Source organism: Macaca nemestrina, chromosome 11, assembly GCF_043159975.1.
Source record: "Macaca nemestrina isolate mMacNem1 chromosome 11, mMacNem.hap1, whole genome shotgun sequence".
In the NCBI taxonomy this organism is placed as follows: Eukaryota; Metazoa; Chordata; class Mammalia; order Primates; family Cercopithecidae; genus Macaca; species Macaca nemestrina.
Window position 1 is genome coordinate 57,115,405 of NC_092135.1, and position 16,145 is coordinate 57,131,549.

General features: G+C 36.3%; 1 protein-coding gene across 31 annotated transcripts in view; it reads right to left on the reverse strand.

Moving 5' to 3' along the window:
* The window catches only part of LOC105493186 (bromodomain adjacent to zinc finger domain 2B), a 412,599-nt gene that overhangs the window by 16,911 nt on the left and 379,543 nt on the right, over positions 1–16,145 (reverse strand). For 25 of the 31 annotated variants that reach the window (XM_071072832.1, XM_024796394.2, XM_011760666.3 and 22 more), the window contains 4 exons: positions 15,191–15,351; positions 5,350–5,660; positions 4,828–4,963; positions 431–577 (listed from right to left, as the gene is read on the reverse strand). In XM_071072832.1, the coding sequence (XP_070928933.1) occupies positions 431–577; positions 4,828–4,963; positions 5,350–5,660; positions 15,191–15,351 (755 nt within the window). The remainder of the gene's footprint in view (positions 1–430; positions 578–4,827; positions 4,964–5,349; positions 5,661–15,190; positions 15,352–16,145) is intronic. The other 6 variants (XM_011760684.3, XM_011760692.3, XM_024796399.2 and 3 more) reach the window with 2 other exon arrangements.

The following is a 16,145-nucleotide window of genomic DNA, read 5'->3' on the forward strand; positions in this document are numbered from 1 at the left end:
CCGGCCACTGCACTCCAGCCTGGGCGGACAGAGCGAGACTCCGTCTCAAAAAAAAAAAAAAGTTGTTTGGAGCTGGGTGCAGTGGTTTGCATTTGTAATTCCAGTGACTTGGCAGGCTGAGGTAGGAAGATTGCTTGAGATCAGATATGAGACCACTGTAGGCAACATAGCAAGACCGTATCTCTCTCAAAACAAAACAAAAAAAAAGAAAAAAGAAAAAAAAAAAAATTAGCTTGCAGTGCACACCTGTAGTCTCAGCTACTCAGGAGATTGAGGCCAGAGGATTGCTTGAGCCCAGGAGTTTTAGGCTGTAGTGGGCTATGATCATACTACTGCACTCCGGCCTGGGCAACTGAGACCCTGTATTTAAAAAAAAAAAAAAAAAGATAAAATAAAATAAAATAAAAAGTTTAGTTTTAGATCGTCTTACCTTAGCAATGCAAGCTGGACAAAACCAATCTCCATCTGGGATTGTTGTAATCTTGGGTCTATGGCAGTAGGTATGACAGCCTTTGTCACAGCCATCACAAAGAAGAAGCAGTTCTTCATTATCTCCCTTTCGACAGATTTGGCAGTACTATAATACATGAAAAATCATTTAAAATTAACCATCTGCCATGAATAATAGTTATTGGGATGTTCAATGCACCATAATTCCTAATTTATATTAGTAATGAACATTCCGCTTGCTAACAAATATATAGTAGCCATACACATCTATGTATCTTTCGTTATACAGATATGGACCACATGACGGGTGAGCAGTTCTGTTGGGGTAAATGCTGTGGGGTAAATGCACATTTCAAGTACACTGCAAAGAACAAAGCTTAGAGGCAGAATGCCTGCACACACTTCAGAAGCATGTACACATTAACATATGAAATAATTAACATGACATTAGAGCACATAAAGCAATGAATAGCTTTAATACATGGTGTTTTCTTTGTTTAATGTGCTTCATCTTTTGCTTATCTTAGCATCCTCATGATATCCTGAGAAAGAAATAAGAGTTAGAGTATTTTTTAAAATCAAAATTAGAAAACTTGTATTAGTATCATAATTATGTATAATTAAAAGATAACCCTAGATTTTTGACTAATTCATCTATATATATTGTGATAGACTGGAAAATGTGTTCAAACTGGGAAACTTTGAAAATCAACCCAAATCAAACATGTGTCATAGTGCAGAAAATGGATCCTACAAAACAGTTTCTAAGGAAAAAAGATACATGTAAGAAATTAAGAGGTCATTATTTATTTTTTTAGAATTAAAAATAAAACTAGTTATTTTCTATTGAAAATTTTCTAATATAATTAAAAACTTTAAATCTGCAAAAAGAAGACTTTTTCCGTGTACACATATTCTGTACAGTAAGTTTTACAAAGGAAAGAAGAAAAGTTAGACAAGTAAAAACTTTCAAGATGGCTGTAAAAGATGGTAAGCACTAACATTGTTTTTTGACAACTAGTTCATATTCCAGTCACAAAAGAAAATGTCCTGCAGTGCATGTTTTAAAAAATGAAAACCAGAAACCATTTAAACTGCTTTAAGTTAGGTATTTATATGCTCTTAAAAACAAAATAGCTTAACTGTTCAAACTTACTTTAATTTTCAATGCAACATTGTATCAGTCTGGGAAAGTCTAAAATGGTCTTCTTATATAACTTAGTATGTATACCAATGATAGTTGTAGAATCTTATTAAAACAGCACACACACTATTCAAGTTGACAAATGTTTATCAAATGTATATATTACATATTTCATATTAACATTGGCATGGTTACCACGAGCAAAAGCAGCAGAGTTTAACATTCCAACAATCCGTATCTATTTTATGACCTTTCCTAACATCCCCATCACTGAATACCTTAAGATGGTGTTATTTCTCCATATTTGAGTTACACCGTTAAAACTTCTACTGTAAAAGTATTCACTGAGAAATAACAATGCAAGGTTATATTTATATCCCTGTAACAACACAATTTAAAAATGAGATTCATGAACATAAGTAAATACTCATTGTTTTCTCTACTAGGTAACTATAAATACTACAAGGTCTGTCTTACATCTCACACTTAGGATTTAAAAATGAAATTATTTCCTGATACTTTTAAAGAAAGATTGACAGATATCAAACTCATAACAATTTTGAAAAATTATAGTAATAGCTCATAATATGTTACAGTAAATATATTATTATTTGGTTTTAATTCCTCTGCTACTACAGTAAAAAATATTGGATGCTGCCTACTGTTTAATAACAACAATATAAAGTATACTCTGGGCAGAGAATTATCTGGAGGCAAATTATGACAACTCCCTCTTTTTCTTGGTAAGCTTGGTCTTTGTCCAACAGGGTATTTCTAAAGATATTGAGCACTTTAATATTTTGTTAGGACTTACTATGAGGATTACTATAGGCACTGTAATGTCTCTAAAGGTTATAAAGTGCTTCTTAATCTTTGAATATGAAACACTGCCTTCTTTTCAAGATAGTTTCATAGCAAAAAGTGTATTATTAAGCATTTTAAAAAGGAAATGAAGATTGTGAGAGCTAGAATTATATGATTAATAAGGGTAGATGAAGAACAGGGGAAAGGTTAATGAATTTGCAAAAATGGAAATAAAGCTATAGATTGCAGAATTTAAATATATCAATATAAAAGCAGGTTTTGATACAAGTTTTAGGTTTCTGTGTATAAGTTTATAATAAAACTGAACACATCATGATGATTGCTTTGGTGTAGATGAGAAAAATATAAATACAAATTTCATTTTGATCTAGGACTTAATCTTTTTTTTTTCAATTTTATTTACAGACAAGGTCTCACTATGTTGCCCAGACTATAGTGCAGTGGCTATTCTCAAGTGTGATTATAGCGCACTACAGCCTTGAACTCTCGGGCTCAAATGATCCTGCCTTGGCCTCTGGAGTAGCTGGGACTATTGGCATGTACCACCATACCTGGCAAGAACTCAGTCTCAGTTTCTCTCTTTTTAAAAAAATCATTATTGCCTAGATCTCACCAAATATATTTGTCTAAGGTGACTTTCAAGCTGGTTTTAATAATAATTTTTAGAAGGAAAAAATATTTGTATCTGGTAAAAACAATACTAAATGAATCGAACAGTGCCTTAAAATTTATAGTAAATTCTGGGCCAGGTGTGGTGGCTCATGCCTGTAATCCCAGCACTTTGGGAGGCCAAGGCAGGCGGATCATTTGAGTTCAGGAATTCAAGACCAGCCTGACCAACATGGTGAAACACTGTCTTTACTGAAAATACAAAATTTAGCTGGGCGTGGTGGTGTATGCCTGTAATCCCAGCTACTTGGGAGGCTGAGGTAGGAGAATCGCTTGAACCCAGGAGATTGAGGTTGCAGTGAGCTGATATTGTGCTACTGCACTCCAGCCTGGGCAACAGAGACTCTGTCTCAAAAAAAAAAAAAAAAAATTATAGTAAATTCCAATCTGAATTGAGAAAGGCCTGTATTCGAGCATATTATGAAATTGCAGATTCATAGATATTTTAGGAAGCAGTGAAAAACCATAGAAGAAACGTAATTTATTTTCTGGAATTAATAAGACCTTGAGTAGTCTAAGCATAAAGGTAAAAACGAAAGAAAGAATGCTAAGTTATTTAAGAATCACTTCTTTTCTTCAGGGAAACAACCATTTTAAATAGAGGAATTTCACCTTTAGCCATTCATGAAAAGAATCTCAAATGTTTAAATTTTAAAGCTAGTCTGTAATTCAAAGTAAATGGTGGCTGGGCACGGTGGCTCACGCCTGTAATCCTAGCATTTCGGGAGGCTGAAGTGGGCGGATCACCTGAGGTCAAGAGTTTGAGATCAGCTTTCCCAATACAGTGAAACCCCGTCTCTTCTAAAAAATACAAAAATTAACCAGGCATGATGGTAGGTGCCTGTAATCCCAGCTACTTAGGAGGCTGAGGGAGGAGAATCACCTGAACCCAGGAGGCAGAGGTTGCAGTGAGCCAAGACTGTGCCACTGCACTCCAGCCTGGGTGAGTGAGACTCTGTCTCAAAAAAAAAAGAGTAAATGTTAAAGTAATTCATAAAAGACTACATATAACAGATAATTCTATATATGATAATATAAAAGAGGCAAGAGGGACACTTGTACATGATTTGAAATAAATATTTCTCTGGAAAACATGAATTATAGCTTTGCATTTTGAACACACAGCATTTTGGTGCCTTACACAAAATAGAGATTTTTGTGATAAACTAAATGATAAACTAATTGGGGTTGTAGAAAGGTGAAAAACCAATTTTAATTAGTAGAGGAAAGATTAAAGGATCTACTATTCATTTCAACCACATCCGATGCCAAACACATGATACAAGCACATAAACTAAGAGTTCTCTGCTTATTTTGTATTTACTAATCTAAGTGCTTCTTAGAATTAAAAAATGAAAACTGATAGAAAAAGACATTTTAGCAATGCAGTAATATAGCAGGTAATGTTAGCAATGGAACTGTTTACAACAGTGAAATGGCCTTCAAGATTTAGATTAACAACTATTGTGCTGATGGAATGTGGGAGACAACTTCAGTTAGAGTTATAAACGATATTCAAAGGAGGCAAAAGCAAGATTTAAAAAAATAAAAGATAACACATTTGAAAGATTCCTTCAGTGAGGAGGAAAGTATCAAAAATCTTTTAGAATTAGAAAAACTCTCAAATATAGCATACATTATTATGACAGTAGGTAATGTATAATTAAGAAAGATCTGGAGGTTGGAAGAAACAGGACAAAGTAAATTAGTTATAATATTTCTTAAATAAAAACACTTACAACTTTCATAATTGATTTTTCCCATGCTATTGATTTCTGTAATTGCTGAATGCACAGAGCTACCTGTGCAGCACTGCGAGCTTCTGATAATGCCCTTCTCCATACCCTGAGCCCTGGAGCAATATCCTCTTCAATTCTGCATTGAAATATAGAAAAATTAAGTAGGTCATGTCCACACTTACGATTACTGAATGTGAAACAATCATCACACTGAAAGCCAAGCAATGACAAGAACATGTAACAGCCAATAAGTATAAGGTTTAAGCAACTAAATTTGATGTAGTGCACAGACTGTGGCTACGTGCCTCAAAGCTTAGTCACAACCAGGTAAATGTAAGATCACTTTGCAGGATTATCAACGCACATAACAAAAAAAAAAAGTTTTTACAAAGCACCATGCAAATAGCATGATCCGTATGGATCACAGACATACAAGAAGATACATAGATAACAGGCAATAGAAAATAGGCTCCAATTAGCAAAGAAGCACAATAATTTTTCAAGTTAATCTCAATAACCTACCCGTCACCATCACCACTAATGGATGGTGCAGGAGCAGGGACAGTAACTGTGCCCACATTATCCAGTTTGATCTGAATGGTGGTACTTAAGGGGCTCTTCAGATACCTTCTTTCAATGTTCCGCTCCAAATCAGCCAGCCTGGTTACAGCTATATCTAGGGGGTTGTCACTCTTCCGTTCTAGTGCATGTGCACTGCTTTCTTCTTCGCCAGTAAATTCTCCATCATGCTCCTTGCACAATTTAGTAAATGACTTATGTTCAAAATATACCAAGTCCTCCCTTTCTGATGCAGGCTCTGGACACATCCAACCCTATATATCAAGAGAACAGTGTTATTATGGTTTCCTCTTAAAATGCCAGATGGGTGAATTACCTTTACTTAAAAAACAGCATTGGATACGGGCAGATCTCAAGGATCGTTACTAAAAGATTTACCTTGTGTTTCCTAAAACTAGGTAGAAATAAGAAGAAAAAATTAAAAGAAATAGTTGTAAGAAAAGTTTGAAAAATAAAATTTAAAAACTTTTGATATTATAAACAGTGTAAGAACAATCAGCAAAATATTTTGAAGGATTTTAGACTAAAATGCTTATCAGTTTCATCGGATCACTTAAATGGAAATGTCTGGGTAGCCTCTGAGATTTGCTCTTCCTTTCTGTTTTCATTCCTTCCATTATTCTTCTGTACAGGTCCTTCTGTGCTCTTTTTCCTTTGACTGCAGGGGTTTCATAAATACTATTACCTTTATCTGTATTGCTTTTCTCTGCTCCTCTTCACCTCATTAACACCACTCATTTTGTAGCTCTCATGTTAAGATTCACTTTAACATGAAAGGATCCCCTGACAGGAATCCTTTCCTGACCTCTTTCAGGAGCTAAGTCCCACTCTGACAGGTTCTCACAGGACCATGCTCCTTAGCCTTGTCATAAATACAATGTTATACTAGTGTGATTATTTGATGAATATTTTTCTACTTCTAAATTCCATGAGAGCAAGGACTATGTCTGCTTTTACTCATTTATCTCCAGTATAGTGCAGGCAAATAATGGGCACTCAATACATGTATGCTGACTGAGTAATCAAAATCCTTCAAAGGATTTTTGATCCTGTAGCTCAAAATCCTTCAAAGATTTCCTATACTTTAGGAAATGTTCACCATGGCATTCAAGCACCTCAATCTATCCCTTTTCATGTTCCCAATCACACATCTTATGTTGCAGTCAAATTCTGTAACTTGCTATTCCACAAACATGGGATAAGCTTCCCAATCCTCATGCTCTGCTCATGCTGTTCCCACTTCCTAGTATGATATTCCCTGGTCTCTAACTGTCCAAACCATACTCATTTTCTCAAGTTCCATTTCAACTTCTACATGAAATCTTCCATGATCTCTTCTATATCTCTGCCAGAAGTCAGTATTCTTTTTCTAAATTCATGCATTACTCTGTTCTCAACAATCAGGTACTAGATTCTGCATATATGTATATGCCTGATCTCCCTATTATATGACAAGCTTTCTGATGGTAGGAACAAAATTTTATTCAATTTTTTGGTGTCCACTGCCTGAGATGCAATAGGTATTTAATAAATGCATATTAAATGAAAAACAGAATGAACTTAAACATCTCTTCAGATATAATTATTTTATTTTATATACTAGGATCAGTTCTTCCCCTTTAACTCAGCAGAATATTTATATTTAGAAAGGAAGAATGGACTCTTAAAATAGTGGCACAGATGCAAGCTGGCTTCAGTTCCTGCCCCCACTGCCCCCCTGCCCCTGCCGCCAACCACTCAGAAAACCAAAAATAAATATACGGCACTGAGATGATCACCAGCAACATCCCAAAATTCAAACATGAGGATGAGACAGTTCCTGGGGGCAAGAGAGAAGTGAAAAAACTCTGAGCAGATGGTAAGAGAATTGGACTTCCACATCCATGATGCTTCTCTACCCTCATTCTGCCGGGAACCAAGCACACAGAAAATTTCCCCCCAATTCACAGTTTCTAGACTGAAAAAAGTGAGATCAAGGTAGACAACCAACTTATTCACTATGAAAAACAGTGTGAAGTTTCCTCAAAAATCTAAGAATGGAACTACCATATGATCTAGCAATTCCATTAGTAGATATACATAGAAAAGAAAGAAAATCAATATATGGAAGAAATACTTGTACTCCCATATTTACTGCAGCAATATTCACAATAGCTAAAATATAGAATCAACCTAAATGCCCATCAATAGACAAATGGATAAAGAAAATGCAGTATATTTTTAGGATGGAATACTACTCAGTCATAAAGAATGAAATCCTGTTATTTGCAGCAAAATGAATGGAACTGGAGGACATTATCCTTGGTAAAATAAGCCAGACACAGAAAGACAAATTATTATATGTTCTCACTCATGTGTGAGAACTAAAAAAGCTACTCTACTCTAGAATGTAGAGAGTAGACTGGTGGTTACCAGAGCCTGAGAAGGGTAGTGAGAGAGGGAGAGTAAGAGAAATTGATTAATGGGTACAAATATATGGTTTGATAGAAGAAATAGGAGAATACATAAAGACAATTAGACTAAATCAGGAAAACAAATCATGATTTGAATGAGAAAATCGACAAAGAGACAGATATAAAAAAGAACCAAATAGAAGTGCTAGAGCTAAATAATTCAATGAATAAAATAAAAAATACAAGACTGGACCAAAAATACAGACTAGACCAAGAAGAAAGATTTTCTGAACCCAAAGATTGGTCTTTTGAAATAACACAGGCAGACCCAGGGGGTGGGGAGCAGGGAAGAAAGAAAGAAAGGAAAACAAAGAAAAAGGAAAAAAGAATGAAAAAGTCTATAGGATTTATGGGACACCATTAAGCAAACAAATATTCTTGTGGGTGTTACAGAAGGTGAAGAGAAGGGAAATGTGAGGAAAACAAATTTAATGAAATAATAGCAGAAAACTTCCCACGTCTTGGGAGAAAGATGAAAATTCAGGTCCAGAAAGTTCGAAGAATCCCAAGAAATTCAACCCAAACAGGTCCTCTCTGAGGCATATTATAGTCACCCTGTAAGAAGTCAAAAGACAAAGAATTCTGAAAGCATTAAAACTGTCAAGTCACATATAAAGAAATCCTCATTAGACTAACAGTGGATTTCTCAGCAGAAACCTTATAGGCCAGGAAAGAATGGGATGATATATTCAAAGCAGCAAGAGAAAAAAACCCTGCCAGCCAAGAATATTATACCCAGCAAAGCTAGCCTTCAGAAATGAAGGAGAAAAAAAGTCTTTTACAGACTGAGGGAAAGTGAAGGAATTCATCACCACTAGACTAAACATGCAAGAAATGCTCAAAGAGTCTTATACATGAAAGTAAAAAGATGATAACCACCATCATGAAAATATGAAACTATAAAACTCACTGGGAAAGCTAATACACAAAGGAGAAAGAGAAAGGCAATTATTACACACATAATTTTAAAAAGCCTGATGATAAACTGTTATCCCTATGGAAAAACACCCAGCCACAAAAATAAATAATAATCAAGGAAGTGAGGAACAAAGGATTATACAAAACAACTGAAAAGCAATCAATACAATGATAGGAGTAAGCACTCACCTATAAATAGTAATCCTGAATGTAAATGAATTAAATTTCCCATTTGAAAGACATAGACTGGCTGGTTGGATTAAAAAAACAAGTCCCAACTACACGCTGCCTGTAAGAAACTCTCCTCACTTGTAAAGACATATGCAGCCTGAAAGTGAATGGATGGATAGAAATATCCCATGTAAATGAAAATCAAAAGTGAAGAGGAATAGTTATACTTATGTCAGATAAAAAAAACTTCAAGTTAAAAGCTGTTAAAAGAGACAAAGAAGGAAAATTATATAATAAAGGGATTAATTCAACAAGAGAATATAATAATTGTAAATATATATGCACCCAATACCAGAGCACTCAGATGCATAAAGCAAAATATTATTCGATCCAAATGTAGAGGTAGATCCTAATATGATAATGGCTGGGGGTTTCAACATACCACTTTCAGCACTGGATAGATTTTCTAGACAGAAAATCACTTTGCACCATAGATCAAATGGACACTTACAGAGCATTTCATCTATCAGATGCAGATGCACATTATTTTCATCAGTACATGGGACATATGCCAGGACTGAACATATGTTAGGACTCAAATCTCGAAAAATTTTAAAAATTTGAAATCATATCAAGTATCTTCTCTGACTACATGGAAATAAACTATAAATCAACAACAAAAAGAACATTTAAAACTATGCAAATACATGTAACATAAACAACAGGGTCCTGAACAACCACTGGGTAAAAAAAGAAATTAAGAATGAAATTTTAAAATTCCTTGAAATAAATGAAAATAGAAACACAACATTCCAAAACGTATGGGACACAGCAAAGGCAGTATTAAGAGGCAAGTTTATAGCAATAAATGCCTACATTAATAAAGTAGAAAGATTTCAAGTAAACAATCTAGCAATGCCCTTCAAGGAACTAGATATGCAAGAACAAATCAAACCCCAAATTAGTAGAAGGAAAGAAACAAGATCAGAGCAGAAATAAACCAAATGGAGACAAAAATACAAAAGATCAACAAAACAAAAAGTTACTTTTGCTAACAATAAAACACCTAGGAATGTAGCAAACCAGGGAGGTGAAAGATCTCTACAATGAGAATTACATCACACTGCTCAAAGAAATCAGAGATGACACAGATGGAAAAACATCCCATGCTCACAGATAGGCATAATAAATATCATTAAAATGGCCATACTGACCAAAGCAATTTACAGATTCAATGCTATTCCTATAAAACTGCCAATGAAATTCTTCACAGAACTAGAAAAAACTATTTGAAAGTTCATATAGAACCAAAAGAGAGCACAAATAGCCAAGGCAACTTCGCCTCTTGGGCTCAAGCCATTGTCCCACCTCAGCCTCCCAAGTAGCTGGGACTACAGGCACGTGCCACTATGCCCAGCTAATGTTTGTATTGTTTGTGGAGATGGAGTTTTGCCATGTTGCCCAGCCTGGTCTCAAACTCCTGAGCTCAAGTGATCCTCTCACCTCCGCCTCCCAAAGTTCTGGGATTACAGGCATGAGCCACTATGTCCGGCCTCAGCAGCATTTTCATACATGAACAATGAATTCACTAAAAAAGAAATCAAGAAGGCAATCCCATTTACAACAGCTACCAAACAAACACAAACAAAAACAAAAACCCAACTCTAGGAGTAAATTTAACCAAAGAAGTGAAAGACTTCTACAAGGAAATCTATAAACACTGATGAAAAAAAACTGAAGAGGATGAGAGGATACAACCATGCTTATGGATCGGAAGAATAAATATTGTTAAAATGACAACACTACCCAATGCAATCTACACATTCAACACAATCCCTATCAAAACACTAATGACATTCTTCACAGAAATAAAGAAAAAATATTAAATTTTGTGTGGAATTACAAAAGACTCTGAATAGCTAAAGCGATCCTGAGCAACAAGAACAAAGCTGGAGGTATCAGACTACCAAGACTTCAAAATAAACTACAAAGCTGTAGTAACCAGAACAGCAATGTACAGGCATAAAAACTGACACATAGACCAAAGGGATAGAATAGAAAACCCAGAAATTCATCCATACCTCTACAACCAACTGCTTTTTAACAAAGGTGCCAAGAATGCTCATTGTAAAAAGAATAGTCTCTTCAATAAATGGTGCCAGGAAAACTGGATATCCATATGCAGAGGAATGAAACTAGACCCCCACCTCTTACTCTATACAAAAATCAACTCAAAATAGATCAAAGACTTAATGTAAGACCCCAAATGATAAAACTACTAGGAGAAACAGGACATTGGTCTGGGAAAATATTTTATATATAAAACTTCAAAAGCACAGGTAACAGAAGCAAAAATAAACAAATGCGATTATAGAAAATGAAAAAACTTCTGTACAGCAAAGGAAAAAGTCAACAGAGTGCAAAGAAAAGCCACAGAATGGGATAAAATATTTGCAAATAATACATCTGAAAGGAGATTAATATCCAGGATATACAAGCAACTCAAACATCTCAACAGCCAAAAAAAAAAAAAAAAAAAAAAAAAAAATTCAATTAAAAATGGGCAAATAATCTGAACAGACATTTCTCAAAAGAAGACATATACATGGCCAACAAATATATGAAAAAATGCTCAACATCACTACTTATCAGGGGAATGCAAATCAAAGCCACAATGAGATATTACCTCACCCCAGTTAGAATGGCTATTATAAAAAAAGAAAAAGAAAAAAAAAAAAAAAGGTCATGCATGGTGGCTCACACCTGTAATCCCAGCACTTTGGGAGGCTGAGGCACGCGGATCACGAGGTCAGGAGATCGACACCATCCTGGCTAACACGATGAAAACCCATCTCTACTAAAAATACAAAAAATTAGTTGGGCATGGTTGTGGGCGCCTGTAGTCCCAGCTACCAGGGAGGCTGAGGCAGGAGAATGGCGTGAACCTGGGAGGCAGAGCTTGCAGTGAGCCGAGTTCGCATCACTGCACTCCAGAGCCTGGGCGACAGAACAAGACTCCGCCCCCCCCCACCAAAAAAAAAAAAGAAAAAAAAATGAGATGCTGGTAAGAATGCACAGAAAAGGGAACTCTTACATACTGTTGGTGGGAATGTAAACTAGTATAGCCACCATGAAGGAGAGTATGTAGGTTCCTCAAGAAACAACAAATAGAGCTATCATATGATCCAGCAATCCTACTACTGGGAATTTATCCAAAGGAAAAGAAAATTGTTGTATTGAAGAGACATCTGCATCCCCATGTTTACTGTGGCACTATTCACAATAGCCAAAATACAGAATGAATCCAGGGGTTCAACAACAGATAAATGGATAAAGAAAATGTGGCAAAAATACACAACAGAATGCTATACAACCCAAAAAGAATGAAATATCCTTTCATTAGATGCAACATAGATGGAACTGGAGGACATTAAGTGAAATAAGCCAGGCACACAAAGTTAAACATTACATGTTCTCATTCATGTGGAAGCTTAAAAAAAATTGATCTCATAGAAGCAAAAAATAGAGCAGAGGATACCATAGGCTGGAGAAAGTGGGGGCAGGGAGGGATAAAGAGAGGTTTGTTAAAGAATACAAAACTACTGGCTGGGCATGGTGGCTCACGCCTGTAATCCCAGCACTTTGGGAGGCCGAGGCGGGCAGATCATCTGTGGTCAGGAGTTCCAGACCAGCCTGACCAACACGGAGGAACCCCGTCTGTACTAAAAATACAAAAATTAGCCGGGCATGGTGGCGCATGCCTGTAATCCCAGCTACTCAGGAAGGCTGAGGCAGGAGAATCGCTTGAATCCGGGAGGTGGAGGTTGCGGTGCCTGAGCCGAGATCGCACCACTGCACTCTAGCCTGGGCTGAGATCGTGCCACTGCACTCCAGCCCGAGCCGAGGCAGCACCACTGCACTTTAGCCTGGGCTGAGATCGCACCACTGCACTCTAGCCTGGGCAAAAAGAGCGAAACTCGGTGTCAAAAACAAAAAACAAAAAACAAAATTACTGGTAGGTAGGAGAAATAAGTTCTAGTGCTCTATACCGCTGTAGGATGACTACAGTTAATAATATATATTGTTTCAAGTAGCTAAAGGAGATTATTCTTAACAGAAAAAAATGGAAAATGTTTCAGATAATGAATACGCTAATTACTCTGATCTGATCAGTATACATTATATGTACCAAAACATCACCATGTACTCCATGATACTGTACATTATTATTTATGAATTTAAAACGATTTATGAAGCAAATTCTACTTAGCTACTGATAACACAGCCAAGAACATTTAAGCAGCCAGCAACGTGATAAGGTCAAAGGACCAAAATCTGAGTATGTCACCAGGAAAATGTTTCAGGCCCACACTCTGACTTTACACATATTTTTAAAAAGCCTGATGATACAGTTTCCCAACCAACAGTCAATTAGAATTGGCAAATGAGTTGGGAAAAAGCTGGAGGAAAATAGTTCTTGTGGAACCAATCAAATTTAAATCAGCAAGTAGTATCAACTGACAATCTGAAAGGGCAACCACAGGTTTTAGAAAGTAGATGTAGCAGTTTTAAAAGCAAAGCACGCTAAGATCATTAGGTTAGGTGCCAAACCTCTTCTCATTTCGTGAGGGAATTATTGTCTAATAATTGATCTTCATACTGATGATTCTGTGCCACCATGATAATTTAAATCAGGTTTGTTATTTTCAGTGAAATGTGTAACATAAGTGATCCAAAAACATGTTAAAAAATTCCAGCACTAAATGGAATAATTTTCATTTCTCCAGAAAATAAAATAGTGTGAAAGGGTTCATTTGTTGAAGATGCCAGAAAGATGACAATACACGAGACACTTTTATACTGTTATTATAGAACCAGGAGGAGGAGACACATAGTTTACTAGCACAATAGTTTCGATAATAAATTTTTGCTTCCCAAGGTTGGTAATTATGTTTGTCACAAGAAAGGGATATTTTATTAGCTCTGGAAAACCACATTTTTTGAGATCCTTAAAAGTGTCCAAATGCCTATGTTAAACTGATTATGAAGCAAAATCTCAATTATTAAATAGGATAGCATTATGCCATAAATTTCTCATTCTGAATAAAGCAAGGCATTTCAAATCAAATTACATGGAGATTAAGTTTTCTAAACCTTTAGAACCTTAGCAGGTTCTAGCCAGGTGCAGTGGCTTATGCCTGTAATCCCAGCATTTTGGGAGGCCAAAGTGGGTGGATCACTTGAGGTCAGGAGTTTGAGACCAGCCTGGCCAACGTAGCAAAACCCCATATCTACTAAAAATACAAAAATGAGCGGGGTGTCATGGCATGTACTTTGGAAGCCTGAGGCAGGAGAATCACTTGAACCTGGAGGTGGAGGTTGCAGTGAGCCGAGACTGTGCCACTGCACTCCAGCCTGGGTGACAGAGTGAGACTCCATCTCAAAAAAAGAAAAACAAAACAAAACCAAACCAAACCAAAAACCAAAACAGAACCTTAGCAGGTTCTAAACCTTTCATGCTTTTAAGGAGATCTTTATACGCCTCTTCACAAAACCAAAAATTCTTGCACAAGAATTTTTCTGTTTGTTCACTGGAAACCAGTTCTGATCATTACCTGTGACATGATAATGCCCAGCAGATACATGAAGAAATGAATAAATCAGTATATAAAAACTTTACATATATATGTAGGGTATGTGTGCATGTGACAGTATATCATAATGTTCTATAACATATATTTGGATATATCTATATTGGTCTCCAAATTAAACTATATAGTGTAAAAGTCTGACACATAACATGGCTTGTATATAAGGAAGTTCATAGCCTTATATGAAACACTACAATAGGAGTCTGATAACTCCTATTGATAATGTTGTACTAGATCATCACATTCATCTCAGTGAAACTGGAATTCTGCTGGTAGTAAAGAACTGCACATCAGAAATAATACTTCTGAATACCATTAAGGAGGTAGCAAGATTACTAAAAAGAACATGGGCTTTGGAGTTAGACTTGGTTTAAATGCACATTTAGGCACTTACTATATGACCATTGGCACATTACTTACTCTGAGCCTGATTCCTTACCAGATGGGGCAAAATAATCCAGGATTGTTTTCAGAATTAAACGAGATAAAGTAAGAACATTTAGCACATTAGCTAGCATATATTAGGCATGTAATAAGCATTAGTTACCTTCCATTATCCTAAAAACAGATTTTATTCCAAGTCGATTTTACCTTCACTTGCAAACTTGCTGATGCAACTCTCCTTTCTAGATCTTCTACCTGTTGAAGGACACTCAAATCCATTTCCATTGCTTGTTCTTCTACTGACCAGTTCTCCACAATATCTCGAGTTACTTGGTTTTCTTCATTTTCATTCAGTTCAATAATAGCAACTACATTTAAAAAGAAATTAATTTAAAAATCCACTTATTAAGTTTTTCTCCTCAGAGATTTCTTCCAGAAAGTGAATAAAATTCTAGGGGAGCCATGTACATCTAACTTAACATATACAAATGCACTTGTGTATGTACACGCAGCTTACTCTTAAAAGTAGAAACATGCTAAGAAACACAAAACAATATGTCTGCAGGTGTAAAAAATTACAAGACAGTAACACCAATTTAAAAAATATAAATAGTTTGTTGAGTAAAACAGAAAAAAATAGTAGTGCATTAAGATATCATTTCTCTCTTGTTATCTGTGGAGAATTGGTTCTAGGACCCCCCCCCCCCGCCCCCATGAATACCAAAACCTTTTGATGTTCACATCCCTTATATAAAATGGTGTTGGCCAGGAGTGGTGGCTCATGCCCATAATCTTAGCACTTTGAGAAGTTGAGGTGAGAGGATCACTTGAGGCCAGGAGTTCGAGACCAGCCTGGGCAACATAGTGAGACCCTGTCTCTACAAAAAATAAAAAAAAACTAGCTGGGTGTGGGGGCATGTGCCTGTAGTCCCAGCTACTTAGAAGGCTGAGGCAGGAGGATTGCTTGAGCCTAGGACTTTGAGAATCCAGTCAGCTATGACTGCACCACCGTTCTCCAGCCTAGGTGACACAGCAAGACTCTCTCACCAAAAAAAAAAAGGTCCCAGCTGCCCGGGAGGCTGAGGCAGGAGAATGGCGTAAACCCGGGAGGCGGAGCTTGCAGCGAGCTGAGATCCGGCCACTGCACTCCAGCCTGGGCGAC